The sequence below is a fragment of the Babylonia areolata genome, chromosome 23, assembly GCF_041734735.1.
Source record: "Babylonia areolata isolate BAREFJ2019XMU chromosome 23, ASM4173473v1, whole genome shotgun sequence".
Classification (NCBI taxonomy): Eukaryota; Metazoa; Mollusca; class Gastropoda; order Neogastropoda; family Buccinidae; genus Babylonia; species Babylonia areolata.
The window spans coordinates 29,567,108-29,582,874 of record NC_134898.1 but is presented as its reverse complement, the minus strand read 5'-3'; the positions used below and the strand labels follow the sequence as shown (position 1 = coordinate 29,582,874).

Sequence of the window (15,767 nt, the reverse complement as noted above, 5' to 3'; positions counted from 1 at the left end):
CACACACAGATTTCAACCCAACAATCACACATTCACACAGCAAAATTCTTCCACATGTGGAAGGAGAGACACTGTAATGGTATGCATGTGTGAGGCTGCTCAAGAGAGTGTGTGTGCATGTGCAAACATGCTTAATTCATGTGTAAACATGCTTAATTTATGTGGAAAATGCAGATGGGCCTTTAACAGCTTTCAAACAGTAATCAGAATCTGTTAAGCCAGAGAGCAAAAAACCTGTGAATCAGTTGGCGTTTTGACTTGCGAAGAAGAATGACTTCCAATTGTTCAACCAACTGGTTCTGTCTCATGTGAGCTACCACGGAGAGTGGTGTTTGCTTGAAGGCCTGTTTTCTTTTCACCTCATAGATGGGCAAAAGTTTACTTGTGAAGTCTGTTTTATTCAGTTCACAAATAAGTAAAAGCGATTGCTGTGTGCATGTGAAATTGTGATGTTGACAATGCTATTCCGAACAGTTTTATTGGACAGCTTTCCTATTTGTTGTTTTAAATGAAAGCTGTAAATTATGAATGAAGTTGGTGTTTGACTTGAGAAGGAGAAAGACTTCCAGCTGTGCAACCACCTGGTTCTGTCTCCAGCATCCCTGTTACATCACCAACAGTGCCCCCCACCCCCACCCCCAGCCACCACTTTACCACCAAGGTTGTAGCCTCTCAACACAGGATATTTCACGATGTCCATTAAAGAGTATTTCCACACATGTCAAATATGATTACGCTAAAATTAATAAACACTAATGTTTTCAAATTACAATGATACAAGGGCTGTTTTTACAACTGAGAAAAGAAAAACACATAAAAAAAACAAGCAACAGAAGAACATTAAAAAAAAGTAGACAGAGCTGTGGTCAGGCCAGATAACACTTCTTAGACATATTTTTACTTTTCGTTTTTATTTTACAGCAGATGTGGATTAGCGTATAGGGAACTTTCTTCTTGCTCTGACACCTCCATGAAACTGAAACTGAAGACATATATATGATCACTTTCAGCTTACCCAGTGTTCTGTACGTTGTTGGCAGTGGCAGTGTGATTGGCACCTCCAATCTTCAGTCCACAGGGGCACACACTTTCCTCCATCGGCTGGCCACACTGAAATCACACCATTGTCTTCCACTTTATTTCATCTCCTTCCATTCATCTTTACTGATCTTCGTTATGTCCACTGAAATCACATCACTGTCTTCTACTTTATTTCATCTCCCACACTGAAATCACATCACTGTCTTCCACTTTATTCCATCTCCCACACTGAAATCACACCAGTCTTCCACTTTATTTCATCTCCCACACTGAAATCACACCACTGTCTTCCACTTTATTTCATCTTCCACCACACTGAAATCACACCACTGTCTTCCACTTTATTCCATCTCCCACACTGAAATCACACCATTGTCTTCCACCTTATTTCATCTCCTTCCATTCGTCTCTACTGATCTTCGTTATGTCTACTGAAATCACACCACTGTCTTCTACTTTATTTCATCTCCCACACTGAAATCACACCACTGTCTTCCACTTTATTCCATCTCCCACACTGAAATCACACCACTGTCTTCCACTTTATTCCATCTCCCACACTGAAATCACACCACTGTCTTCCACTTTATTCCATCTCCCACACTGAAATCACACCACTGTCTTCCACTTTATTCCATCTCCCACATTGAAATCACACCACTGTCTTCCATTTTATTTCATCTCCCACACTGAAATCACACCACCGTCTTCCACTTTATTTCATCTCCCACACTGAAATCACACCACCGTCTTCCACTTTATTCCATCTCCCACACTGAAATCACACCATCTCCTCCCATTTGCCATAAATGGTCATCCTTATTACTGCATGAAAAACCAGAGAAATGTGAAGTCAGTTTGACAAGAAATGCTAACAAGCCTCTTCCGACGTATTGGCATCAGAGGTAAAGGTCACAGCACTACTTTCATGCTCCAGTTGAAGAGTATCAGCTGCTTTACTGTTCGCATTTGAAACAACAATGCTCACTTCTGTTGTTTTTTTGGGATTTTTTTTAACCACTGACAACAGCGCTCAACTGAACTTGTAGATCGAACACAAAATTATAGGATGTTTGCTTTGACTTCCGCTTTTGCTCATTTGCCAACGCACAAAAATCAGCTGTGGGCTCTGCATATAACTGACCGTGCAAGAGTAGGGAAGTTTTTGTTTACTTCTAAGGAGGAAGGTGGCAGAATGGTTATGATGCTTGTCTACCAATACACAGTCCATGACGGTGTCAGTTCGAATCCCACTCTCGACCTTTCTCCAAAAACTGGAAAATCGATCTTAGTGTCTAGTCATTCGGATGAGACAATAAACCTAAGTGCCATGTGCAGCACGCACTTGGTGCACTGAAAAAGAACCCATGGCAACGATAGCATTGTCCTCTGGCAAATTCTGCAGAAGAAATCCACTCAGATAGGTACACAAATATATATACATGCACTCAAGGCCTGACTAAACACGTTGGGTTATCAGGGATCTGCCTAGCAGATGTGGTGTAGCGTATATGGATTTGTCCAAACACAGTGACACTTCCTTGAGAAATTGAAACTGGAACTGAACTGTTGACTTCTGTGTGATGCCCTCTGATCCCTCTTCCATCTTCTGTCCTAAAAACATTAATTTATCTCCTTTCTTTTCCCCTTCATCAGCACTGTCTTTGGAGCTTGTGACATTCTGTTCTCACTAGTTCTGTTACCAATGTTGTGAATGCATAAGGCATGTTTGTGTATAAGAAACAGGGGTCAACCTTGAGGAAAAAATATTGCCTTACAGAAAAAATATAGTGTTTGTGTGTGTGTGTGTGTGTGTGTGTGTGTGTGTGTGTGTGTGTGTATCAATGTTATCCTGTCATTCTTGAAATACTACATTTTCTGGGTCAGGTCTTCCCAAAAACATACTACAATAACAATCAGACAGAGGTATTTCAGAAAAAAATCACTTTAAAAAACACACAACTAAAATAAAACAAACAACAAAAAAACAGAAAACAAACTGCAGACAACCTATTATCTACAACAAAGTCACAAGAAGCCTTCATAAAGAATGCTCCTGACACCATTTCTTTATAAAAGGTAGGGGACTAGGTAGAAAAACAGTTCTACCAGAAACCAGGACAGCAAAAAAAACACAAAAAAAAGAAAAAAAAAGGAGTACATAACACAACAAAATCAACAGCGTTCACTCACATTTCCAATCAAGTATCGATGACCACGAGGACATTCTGTAAAAGTGAACATACAAACAATCCAAATACTAATGATAGAAAAGACATGGTTGCAAAAAATGTTAATATGGCAAATTCTGTATTCAAAAACAGTAACCAGTCTGTCTGGATTTTGTGAACATGCATGCATGTGTGTGTGTGTGTGTGTGTGTGTGTGTGTGAGTGTGTGTTCTTTCATTAATTTAACATCTTTTCAATTTGAGTGATATTTGAGTGTGAGTGTGTGTGTGTGAGTGTGTGTGTGTGTGTGTTTGCGTGGATGCATGCATATGTGTGTGTGTGTTTGTGTGTGCGCGCACGCGTGCGCAAACACTTGCATTTGCATGGGTATATGTGTGAATGTGCACATGACAGTAACATGCTACATGCATCTTACTACAAACCTGACATTTCTGGTGGAAATTTTAAGATAAAAAACAAACACAAAAAACACTCCTGACCCCTCTCCCCACCCAAACACAAACATTCACATCTACCCCAATCACTGGCTCTTGTACACAATTCATTTAACACAGCCACAAAAATGCATTTACATGGGTGTAGTTTTCATTCTGGATCTGAAAAGTTTCATGCCTATAAGAGATCAGGAATGCATGAACTTCATCAATCAACTTATGAAGTCAACATGTGTATACTATGGCATCAACACAGACTTTCTTTTTTTTTTTAACTCAAGAATTTCTTCAGTTAGTGTGTGTTTCAAACCAACATAAAACCTGTGGAGAATATGGGAGGGGGGGGGAGGGAGGAAGCGAATATTCTTCTTACGCCAAACTCTCTCCTGAATGACGGCGAGAACTTCCTGAATGTTGTCCTGGGGCATGGTGGGCAGGAATGCGTTCTGGAACAGACCAGTCACACATCAGAACAGACTGGTCACACATCAGAACAGACCGGTCACACATCAAAACAGACCGGTCACACATCAGAAGACTGGTCACACATCAAAACAGACTGGTCACACATCAAAACAGACTGGTCACACATCAAAACAGACCGGTCACACATCAAAACAGACCGGTCACACATCAGAACAGACTGGTCAAACATCAGAACAGACCAGTCATGCATCAGAACAGACCAGTCACATATCAGAACAGACTGGTCACACATCAGAACAGACCAGTTACATGTCAGAACAGACCAGTCACACATCAGAACAGACCGGTCACATCAGAACAGACTGGCTGTGCATCAGAACAGACCAGTCACACATCAGAACAGACCATTCACACATCAGAACAGACTGGTCACACATCAGAACAGAACAGTCACACATCAGAACAGACCAGTCACATCAGAACAGACTGGTCACATATCAGAACAGACCAGTCACACATCAGAACAGACTGTGCATCAGAACAGACCAGTGACAAATCAGAACAGACCGGTCACACATCAAAACAGACTGGTCACACATCAAAACAGACTGGTCACACATCAGAACAGACCGGTCACATCAGAATAGACCAGTCACACATCAGAACAGACCGGCTGTGCATCAGAACAGACCAGTCGCACATCAGAACAGACCAGTCACACATCGCACATCAGAACAGACCAGTCGCACATCAGAACAGACTGGCTGTGCATCAGAATGAACAGACCAGTCGCACATCAGAACAGACCAGTCACACATCAGAACAGACCAGTCGCACATCAGAACAGACCAGTCGCACATCAGAACAGACTGGCTGTGCATCAGAACAGACCAGTCGCACATCAGAACAGACCAGTCACACATCAGAACAGACCAGTCGCACATCAGAACAGACCAGTCGCACATCAGAACAGACTGGCTGTGCATCAGAACAGACCAGTCACACATCAGAACAGACCGGCTGTGCATCAGAACAGACCAGTCGCACATCAGAACAGACCAGTCACACATCGCACATCAGAACAGACCAGTCACACATCAGAACAGACTGGCTGTACATCAGAACAGACCAGTCGCACATCAGAACAGACCAGTCACACATCAGAACAGACCAGTCACACATCAGAACAGACCGGCTGTGCATCAGAACAGACCAGTCGCACATCAGAACAGACCAGTCACACATCGCACATCAGAACAGACCGGTCACACATCAGAACAGACCAGCTGTGCATCAGAACAGACCGGTCACACATCAGAACAGACCGGTCACACATCAGAACAGACCAGTCATACATCGCACATCAGAACAGACCAGTCACACATCGCACATCAGAACAGACCATTCGCACATCAGAAAAGACCATTCATACATCCGAACAGACCAGATACACATCCAAACAGACCATTCACACATCCGAACAGACCATTCACACATCAGAACAGACCTGTGCCATATCAGAACAAACCAGTCACACATCGATAGAAATTTCTGTCCATGTCATTGTTGGAAATTTTCCTATTGTAAAATCATTCAGTCCATGTGAAATTGCCATAGGTGGATACTATCTTCATTTATCTTTCATTTTCAGAAAAGTATAGGTTACATCTCTTAGTAAGTTTTGAACCTAGATTTTATTTTGATTATTACCCTCTGTGACCAGAACATCCCTTGGCATCAAAAACACAAAGGCACTGAAAGGGTTAATAGAATTACTATGGTCGTTTGAGTTCAGCACTCAAACCACCAAGCACAGTAAAGAAAATGATACACATCTTCATTCATACACTCACAAAATAGGCTGTACCTATCATAATCATTGTGGGTAATTCTGTTCAGTACTCAAGACACCAGGCACACCAAGAAAATAGATAAGTAGGCGCTAATCTGTAGATTCTACAGGTGTAATATTGTGCCTGAAAATAAATAAGCAAGAGCTAATCTGTAGACTCTGCGGGTGTAATATTGTGCCTGAAAATAAACAAGTAGGAGCTAATCAATAAATTCTATGGGTGTGATACTGTGACTGAAAATAAATAAGCAGGAGCTTATCAACAGATTCTGCGTGTGTAAAGCTGTGCCTGAAAATAAACAAGTAGGAGCTAATCTGCAGATTCTAAGGGTGTAATAAAGATTTTACAGGTATAACAAAGATTTTACAGGTGTAATATTGTGCTTGAAAATAACAAGCAGGAGTGAATCTGCAGATTCCAAGGGTGTAATAAAGATTTTACAGGTATAACAAAGATTCTACAGGTGTAATATTGTGCCTGAAAGTAAACAAGTAGGAGCTTATCAACAGATTCCACGGGTGTTACTATTTCCACACTGAAACCAAAAGCGTTTGTGGAATGCCAGCAGCCACAGGGAAACGGCACCAGCTAGCTACTTACCACCATGGTGGCTGGCTGGAACAGCAGGGCTGACAGTGGCGACAGCAGAGACGGGGCGGGGCTGGCTCTGGGCCTCAGCGCCAGACGCAGGTGCGTCAACACGCACAGCAGACTCTGTGTGCCCAGGTCCTGGTCGACACACACCTGAAGCAGGCTGCCCGCCTCCCCCAGCTGGTTGTCACACAGCTGCTGAGCCAGGGCCTGGGGAACACGCGTGACACACTGAGCAACACGCCTTGTTCAGTACACATTACACAGTCACAGTAACACACTGAGCAACACGCATTGTTCAGTACACACTACACAGTCACAGTAACACACTGAGCAACACGCCTTGTTCAGTACACATTACACAGTCACAGTAACACACTCAGCAACACGCCTTGTTCAGTACACATTACACAGTCACAGTAACACACTCAGCAACACGCATTGTTCAGTACACATTACACAGTCACAGTAACACACTGAGCAACACGCATTTTTCAGTACACATTACACAGTCACAGTAACACACTGAGCAACACGCATTTTTCAGTACACATTACACAGTCACAGTAACACACTGAGCAACACGCATTGTTCAGTACACATTACACAGTCACAGTAACACACTGAGCAATACGCATTATACAGTACACATTACACAGTCACAGTAACACACTGAGCAACACGCCTTGTTCAGTACATATTACACAGTCACAGTAACACACTGAGCAATACGCATTATTCAGTACACGTTACACAGTCACAGTAACACACTGAGCAACATGCCTTGTTCAGTGCACATTACACAGCCAAAGCACACTATGTAACACGCAACACACACTGTATAAAATAACGTGCACTATACTACGCACAACACATACTTTACAACATAGCGCATTCTATACAACATGTAACACATTGTATAACACAGTGCACACTATACAACATGCAGTCCACAGTTGCACAGCACAGAATTTACAACATACAAAAACATTGCACACATCACACACACACACAACTCACATACGCTACACATAAACACAAACCAGAAGAACACACACACGCACAAAAAGGGAACCAGTAGCACACAAAACATCAGAATTCCCTAATAACGCCACTAAAAATGTTTACCTTGTCTTGCAGAGCATCACAGTTCTGAATCAGCTGCCTCACATTGTCAGCCTGCACACATACAGCACATTAGTCATTCTCTGACAATCTATACAGCACATCAGTCATTCTCTGACAATCTATACAGCAAATCAGTCATTCTCTGACAGTCTATACAGCACATCAGTCATTCACTGACAATCTTTACAGCACATCAGTCATCCACTGACAATCTATACAGCAAATCATCATTCTCTAACAATCTATACAGCAAATCATCATTCTCTAACAATCTATACAGCAAATCATCATTCTCTAACAATCTATACAGCAAATCAGTATAGAATATCAGTCATTCTCTGACAATCTATACAGCAAATCAATCATTCTCTGACAGTCTATACAGCAAATCAGTCATTCTCTGACAATCTATACAGCACATCAATCATTCTCTGACAATCTGTACAACAAATAAGTCATTCTCTTACTGTCTATACAGCACATCAATCATTCTCTGACAATCTATACAGCACATCAGTCACTCTCTGACAATCTATACAGCACATCAATCATTCTCTGACAGTCTATACAGCAAATCAGTCATTCTCTGACAATCTATACAGCAAATCAGTCATTCTCTGACAATCTATACAGCAAATAAGCCATTCTCTGACAGTCTACAGCAAATCAGTCATTCTCTGACAATCTATACAGCAAATCAGTCATTCTCTGACAGTCTATACAGCACATCAGACAGAAAGAAAAAGAGAGAGGGCAGGGGGACACAGGGAGAGATGGCAAACGAGGGAGGACAAGACAACAGGAGAAATGGAGGCAAGGGGAGAGAAGAGAAAGAGAGAGGGCAAGACGACAGAAAGCAGACTGACCACCACGGCACGGACAGGGTCTGGTGTGGGATACAGGACGGACATGGTGATCTCTCGATGCAGGGCCAGCAACAACAGGGTTTCCTTCTGCACCCCTCCCAGCTGCAGGTTCTGAGGAGACACACACACCACGAAACCACGCTCACTGGAGCAGCTACATCACATGTAAAGTAGTTGTATTACACCATTATGTCATACCACAACACCACAGTTACTGACGCATTTGTTTCAGATGTAAATAAGGTATATTACAACACAACACCACAGTCACTGGAGCAACTGTATCGGATGTAAATGATCATACAACACATCACCACAGTTACTGCAGCATATATATCACAAGTAAATAAGTTGTCATACAGCACATCACATGTGCTGGATCAGTTGTGTAAGATGTAAATTGTTATCATATAACATATCACCAGTTACTGCAGCATCTTTATGACGGGCGCGATAGCCGAGTGGTTAAAGCGTTGGACTGTCAATATGAGGGTCCCGGGTTCAAATCACGGTGACGGCGCCTGGTGGGTAAAGGGTGGAGATTTTTACGATCTCCCAGGTCAACATATGTGCAGACCTGCTAGTGCCTGAACCCCCTTCGTGTGTATATGCAAGCAGAAGATCAAATACGCACGTTAAAGATCCTGTAATCTATGTCAGCGTTCGGTGGGTTATGGAAACAAGAACATACCCAGCATGCACACCCCCGAAAACGGAGTATGGCTGCCTACATGGCGGGGTAAAAACGGTCATACACGTAAAAGCCCACTTGTGTGCATGCGAGTGAACGCAGAAGAAGAAAAAGAAGAAGCAGCATCTTTATCAAAAGTAAATTTGTTATCATAAACACATCACAACTGTTATTGAAGCAGCTATGTCACGTGTAAATTAGTTATCATACAACACCACAGTAACTACAGCATTTATGTCAGATGTAAATTAGTTATCATACAACACCACAGTAACTACAGCATTTATGTCAGATGTAAATTAGTTATCATACAACACCACAGTAACTACAGCATTTATGTCAGATGTAAATTAGTTATCATACAACACAGCATCATATTTGCTGGATCAGTTGTATCGGATGTAAATAAGTTGTCATGAAACACATTCAACACCACTCTTACTGAAGCACTTGCATCAGATGAAAATAAATTATCATGCAACACAACACCACATCTATATCAGAAGTCAGTTAGTTATTGTACAACACATCACAATGACTGAGGCATTTATATCAGAAGTAAATAAGTTATATTACAACACAACACCACAATTATTGGAGCAGTAATATCAGAAGTACTTTAAGTAAAAGTCATAAAACAATACAACACCACATCACTGAAGCCACAGTGTTGAAGCACTTATATAACATGTCAATAAATCAAAACACAATTAAGTTATGACACAACACAACACTATAGTACTGAAGCACTTATATTAGCTAAAAGTAAGTAACTATAATTCAACACAGCATCACAGCATTGAAACACTTCTATCAGATGTCAATGAGTTATATAATACAACACAACACCACCGTACTGACGCCCTAACAGTGGGAAGAAGTGGATTATAACTGACCCAAACATCATATGCTTATGTCCAAAAACAAAACAAACACTGATAAATAAGTAAGCAAAGAAATCTTCTTCGTTCATGGGCTGCAACTCTCACGTTCACTCGTATGTACATGAGTGGGCTTTTACGTGTACAACCAATTTTACCCCGCCATGAAGGCAACCATACTCCGCTTTTCGGAATGTAAGCAAATAAATAAACAAAGAAATAAGTAAAAAAATAAACAAGTAAATGAAAAAACAAACAAATACATAAATAGATAAGTAAATGACTGAATGAATAAATAAATAAATGAAAATGCAAATAAATGAATAAACAAACAAAAAAAATAAGTAAACGAATAAATAAATCAATGAATACTGAATAAATGAATAAACAGATATATCAATCAACCAATCAATCAGTCAATCTTCAAACAAATGAGCAAATAAGTAAATGAATGAATAAATAAACAGATGAAAATGCAGATAAGTGAATGAACAAATAAATGAATAAATAAATAAGTATATGAATGAATAAATAAATGAAAATGAATAAACAGACAAATAAATAAATAAATGATTAAGTAAGTGAATGAATAAATAAATAAATAATTAAAACAGATAAAAACAGATAAATCAATCAACCAATCAATCCATCAATCTTCAAAAAAATATATAAAAAAAATAAATAAATAAAATAAAATAAACTCTCAAACACTGGACCCCACCTGCAGGGCTTGCAGAAGCTCAGCCAAGTCCCCGTCCAGCTTGACCTGTGCCAGCAGATCGCGGACAGCTTTGTACTGGTCACCACACAGCAGGTAGCGGTCAGCCACTGCCTCCACCTGCAGACATGTAGTGTCAGGTATAGTCATAGAACAGATGATTGCTGACGATGATATGGATACTTATACAGCACCTATCATTGGCTTTGCATCTTGTTACAGAATCAGAACAAATTTTTTATGTCAATTAAACCTTAACAAGGTTTATAAGACACGCATGCAAAGTTACATATACCAAACACAAAAAGCGAAACAAAATAATAAATAAATACATTACATGAATGAGGAATGAATGATATGGATACTTATACAGCACCTGTCCTCAGTCAGAGACCAAGCTCTAAGCACTTTTTTTACAAACACAGGAGTCATTTGCACAACAGGTGGCCTATGATGGCTACCATTGGGAGCTCATCATTCGTTTCCTGTGGCGTTCAATCAGATTTCAGGCATGCACTTATGCACACTTTACATGTATGACCGTTTTTGTTGTGAATGGCTGAGGAAAAATTACTCATTAAAATGTATTGGTGTGTTTGTGTGAATGGGCTTTTTTGGGTTTTCTTTTTGTTCTTTTGACATTATTCTTTTTGTTTGTATAGTGTGTGTAAAAGAAAAGTATGTCTGTAACATTTCAATACCCCTAGGGGGCACAAGAAATAAACGTTGGCTGCCGGAAAAAGAGGGCGCTAGTCAGGGGTGCAAAGGGGAGGTAACCTACTTTGGGAGGTTATCAGCCGTAGCTACTTTCGTTTTCTCCGCATAGGCGGGTAGTAGTTTGCACAGGACAGGAATCAGACCCCTGCCGGAGTCTGCACTAGTGGGTCACGGTTAAGTATGTGTAATTAAATAAGCGTTTTGCCTCATTTGCCTTGAATATTAGGCAGCAGAGAAAGAAAAAGATGGGAAGAGATAGGAAGTGCAGACATGGTTAAGGGCAACAACAGGAACAATTTTTTTTTTCATCCCAAACCTGGGAAACTATTTTGTTGATGACTTTTAACTATCACTATTATGTGAACACTGCTCAAGAACAAAGTTCAATTGTTGAATTAGTTATATCTGAAATGATCAGTAAACAAAATTAATAAAATGTTCAATCTGATCAGTCTGTCTGCAAATACTTTGTTTTTATTTGAAAAAAGAACAACACGCACAAGACAGACATTGTATAGTTTAGTATTTTCAATTCCAGAAAAACAGAGAAATGTGTAAGTGTCTAAGTTCTTTAGACATATTCTAATTTAGTCTTTCCTAGAAAACGGTAGCCATGTTTAAAAATTAAAATAAAAGAATAAAACAAACAATTCAAACTTCTAAACAATGTGTGAAAATGTCTATGAATCAAATTGTCATCACAGATGAAGACACACTTTTACTTCGATTTGCCTTAGCTAACATGTACACTGTTCCAAATTTATAAAGTCCTTTGCCTGTTTTCACTTCTAACTGATCAAAATGTGAACCCCCCACCCCACCCCCACGCCCACCCCCAAAGAAAACCCATCACTTTTGATGCTGCTACCAGACGGGCGCAATAGCCAAGTGGTTAAAGCGTTGGACTTTCAATCTGAGGGTCCCGGGTTCGAATCACAGTGATGGCGCCTGGTGGGTAAAGGGTGGAGATTTTTACGATCTCCCAGGTCAACATATGTGCAGACCTGCTAGTGCCTGAACCCCCTTCGTGTGTAAACGCATGCAGAAGATCAAATATACACGTTAAAGATCCTGTAATCCATGTCAGCGTTCGGTGGGTTATGGAAACAAAAACATACCCAGCATGCACACCCCCGAAAACGGAGCATGGCTGCCTACATGGCGGGGTAAAAACGGTCATGCACGTAAAAGCCCACTCGTGTACATGCGAGTGTACGTGGGAGTTGCAGCCCACGAAAGCAGAAGAAGAAGAAGGAGATGCTGCTACCACAGAACCCACTTGGTCATCAGACTCCTGTATGGTCAGCCAGTCCAGGCGGTCATCTTGCCTGGCTCGCTTGACCAGCGTCATGAAGTCCTGGATCCCGTACTCCCGGCACAGCTGTTTGACCAGGAACTTCCTGCAGCCACAATGAACATTCAGCCCTCTTTCAGTCTACATAATGAACCTTCAGTCATCCGTCAGTCCACACCATGAACATTCAGTCCTCAATCAGTCCACACCATGAACATTCTGCCCTCTGTCAAGTCCACACCATGAACATTCAGCCCTCTGTCAGCCCACACCATGAACATTCAGCCCTCTGTCAGTCCACACCATAAACATTCAGCCCTCGGTCAGTCCACACCATGAACATTAAGCCCTCGGTCAGTCCACACCATGAACATTCTGCCCTCTGTCAAGTCCACACCATGAACATTCAGACCTCTGTCAGTCCACACCATGAACATTCAGTCCTCACCATGAACATTCAGACCTCTGTCAGTCCACTTCATCTGTACACATTATGAACATTCATCCTTCTATCAGTGCAAGACTTTTGTACTCACAAGTTATCAACAACAAAAAATTAAGCACAAGGAAATGCATGCACTGGCTTATCTCATATCTTCATCAACAAAGAATAAAGAATTTAAAAAAAAAAAAAAGGAAGAAACTTCAGAAAGCTTCCGGAGGGTGAGTGATGTCATATTACTTCTTTTTTTTTTAAAGTATCGCTTGCAAGTTTGTAACTTGACATTTAAAAAAAAAATCAATCATATTCCTGTGTCTTTATTCGTAACACATTTACTGCCAAATGCACAGCAGAGCCGCAGTTCAGTTACTCACGGAGGTGTCACACTGTATGGACAAATCCATATACGCTTCACCACATCTGCTAAGAAGATGCCTGACCAGCAGCACCTGCTTAGCACATGTGGAGCCACAGAGTAAGCGTTACATAAACGCACAGCGGAGCCCACTCCATAAACACACAACAGAGCCGCCAGATAAACGCACAGCAGAGCCGCCAGATAAACGCACAGCAGAGCCGCCACATAACCACCACATTACCACACACTACTACCCATCACCATCATCAATCAAAACGACATACTTCGGCCAGTCAGTGTCTCCGTTCACACACAGGTCCTTCAGCTCTCGCAGCAAGTTGTCGAGGTCTGGACCAATCACTGGCGGTGCCCCCGTCCCTGCAGCCACAACAATGGCGCCGTGCAGCACGTGCGTGCAGGCATCCAGGACGTGGCGCAGACGGCCGAGGGTGTAGAGGGAGGGCAGCAGGGAGGGTGGTGACCTCAGGTCGCCGCTCAACTCCTGAAGGGTGTCCGCCAGGAACAGCAGGCGTCCCTCAGGGTGAAGGTCGACGCTAATGACTGCGTCCTGCTCGTGGTGAAGGTCCTGTGGGAAATATATATATATATATATATGTGTGTGTGTGTGGCAGTGTGTATGTGTGTGTGTGTATATATATATATATACAGAGAGAGAGAGAGAACAAGAACAAGAACGGCCCCTAGAAAGAGGTCAAAATTACACAATATGGTGATCATGGAGTGACAACAAAATGTAAAATACATACTAACTTAAACCTGTACAAAAAAAAAAGTACTTCTTGTGCAAACTAAATTAATTCTGAATTTCTTCACTGCAGTCCAAGAATTACTGTCATATCTTCAGGGCATTAAATATATAAACGCAGAGTTTACGAATACTGTAAACAGAACCATTCTTCAGCAACGAACATATGATTGACCTTCAGAGTTCAGATGTTTTTGCCGCAGGTTATTGTAAAGGACACAATTGTTTATAAAATGGTTTTCATCTTCAACCACATTACAACGTTTACGTGCGTAATTTGAATTGCGTTTGAATGTTCTCCTGAAAAAAGATCCATTTATTGGGAGCAAACCAAGCTGTAATTTTATCAAAAAGTCCCTAAAACACTTTTTATCCACAAAGTCAAAATATTGCTCACACTGAAAACCAGTTTTAAACAGTCTGTATGATGATATATATCTTTAGACATTACTGACTTGTCCCATTCTTGCATAAGTATATCTTTGATTTCTTTGCTTAAATAATGACAAAAAAGTTTGCTCACAACCAATGCCATGTTGCAACCAGACATATCCAAACCCAAGTCTAAATAAAGTATTTTTTACTAAAGACACCCAGCATTTTTTTCCCCTTTCGTCCAGGTTAAACAACATCAAATATGCCTGTCTGGGTAATCGGTGCACATTCATATTCAACAACCTTAACCAGTACCTGATACACCTTATAGCACTATTCATATACAGTGGATAATGTCTTAGTTCGCCGTAAGCAAACTTGTTTGGTACTCTAAGTGGTATGTTCAAAAAACGTTTACATGCAAAGGAATGAACTTTGTCTATATTATCAAGTCAAGAGAGAGACAGACAGAGACACACACACACACACACACACACACACACACACCTGGTGAAGGTCCTGAGTGTAAGAGAGAGCGGGGGGTGGGGTGAGGGGTGGGGGGTGGGGGTTCAACACGTGTTTTGTTATGTGTGTGATGTGCTTTCTGCTGCTTACCTGTTCTCCTGGTCATCCAAGTTTTGGTGTAAAAATTTATAAAAAAAAAAAAAAAAAAGAAAAAAAAGACTAGGTTAAAAATGACAGTTAAAGGTTTGAAAAAAAAAATCTCTTTCTATACATATGAATATATATAGAGAGACAGACAGACAGACAGACAGACAGACAGAGATAGAGACACAAACACACACACTCTTTGTGAAGGTCCTGTGCAGAGCGGTTGTTGAACGTCTTGTCATATGTGTGTGTGATGTGTTGTTAACTTCCAATCTTACCTTACTTATACAGGTCCTGTGGAAAGCAATTTTCACATGTCCTGTTATGTGTGTGTGTGATGTGTTGTTAACTTTCTCTGCTTAACTGTACTGCTCATGGTGAA

The 15,767-nt window shown here is 41.0% G+C and overlaps 1 protein-coding gene across 1 annotated transcript in view; it reads right to left on the bottom strand.

Annotated features, from left to right (window-relative positions):
* Positions 1-15,767, bottom strand: part of LOC143298074 (E3 ubiquitin-protein ligase rnf213-alpha-like) — a 168,958-nt gene that overhangs the window by 28,390 nt on the left and 124,801 nt on the right. The window contains exons 76-84 of the mRNA XM_076610754.1: positions 13,917-14,218; positions 12,818-12,938; positions 10,825-10,941; positions 8,532-8,642; positions 7,666-7,716; positions 6,547-6,747; positions 4,041-4,113; positions 3,235-3,269; positions 1,016-1,110 (exon numbers count right to left, since the gene is read on the bottom strand). Coding sequence (XP_076466869.1) covers positions 1,016-1,110; positions 3,235-3,269; positions 4,041-4,113; positions 6,547-6,747; positions 7,666-7,716; positions 8,532-8,642; positions 10,825-10,941; positions 12,818-12,938; positions 13,917-14,218 — 1,106 coding nt within the window. The remainder of the gene's footprint in view (positions 1-1,015; positions 1,111-3,234; positions 3,270-4,040; positions 4,114-6,546; positions 6,748-7,665; positions 7,717-8,531; positions 8,643-10,824; positions 10,942-12,817; positions 12,939-13,916; positions 14,219-15,767) is intronic.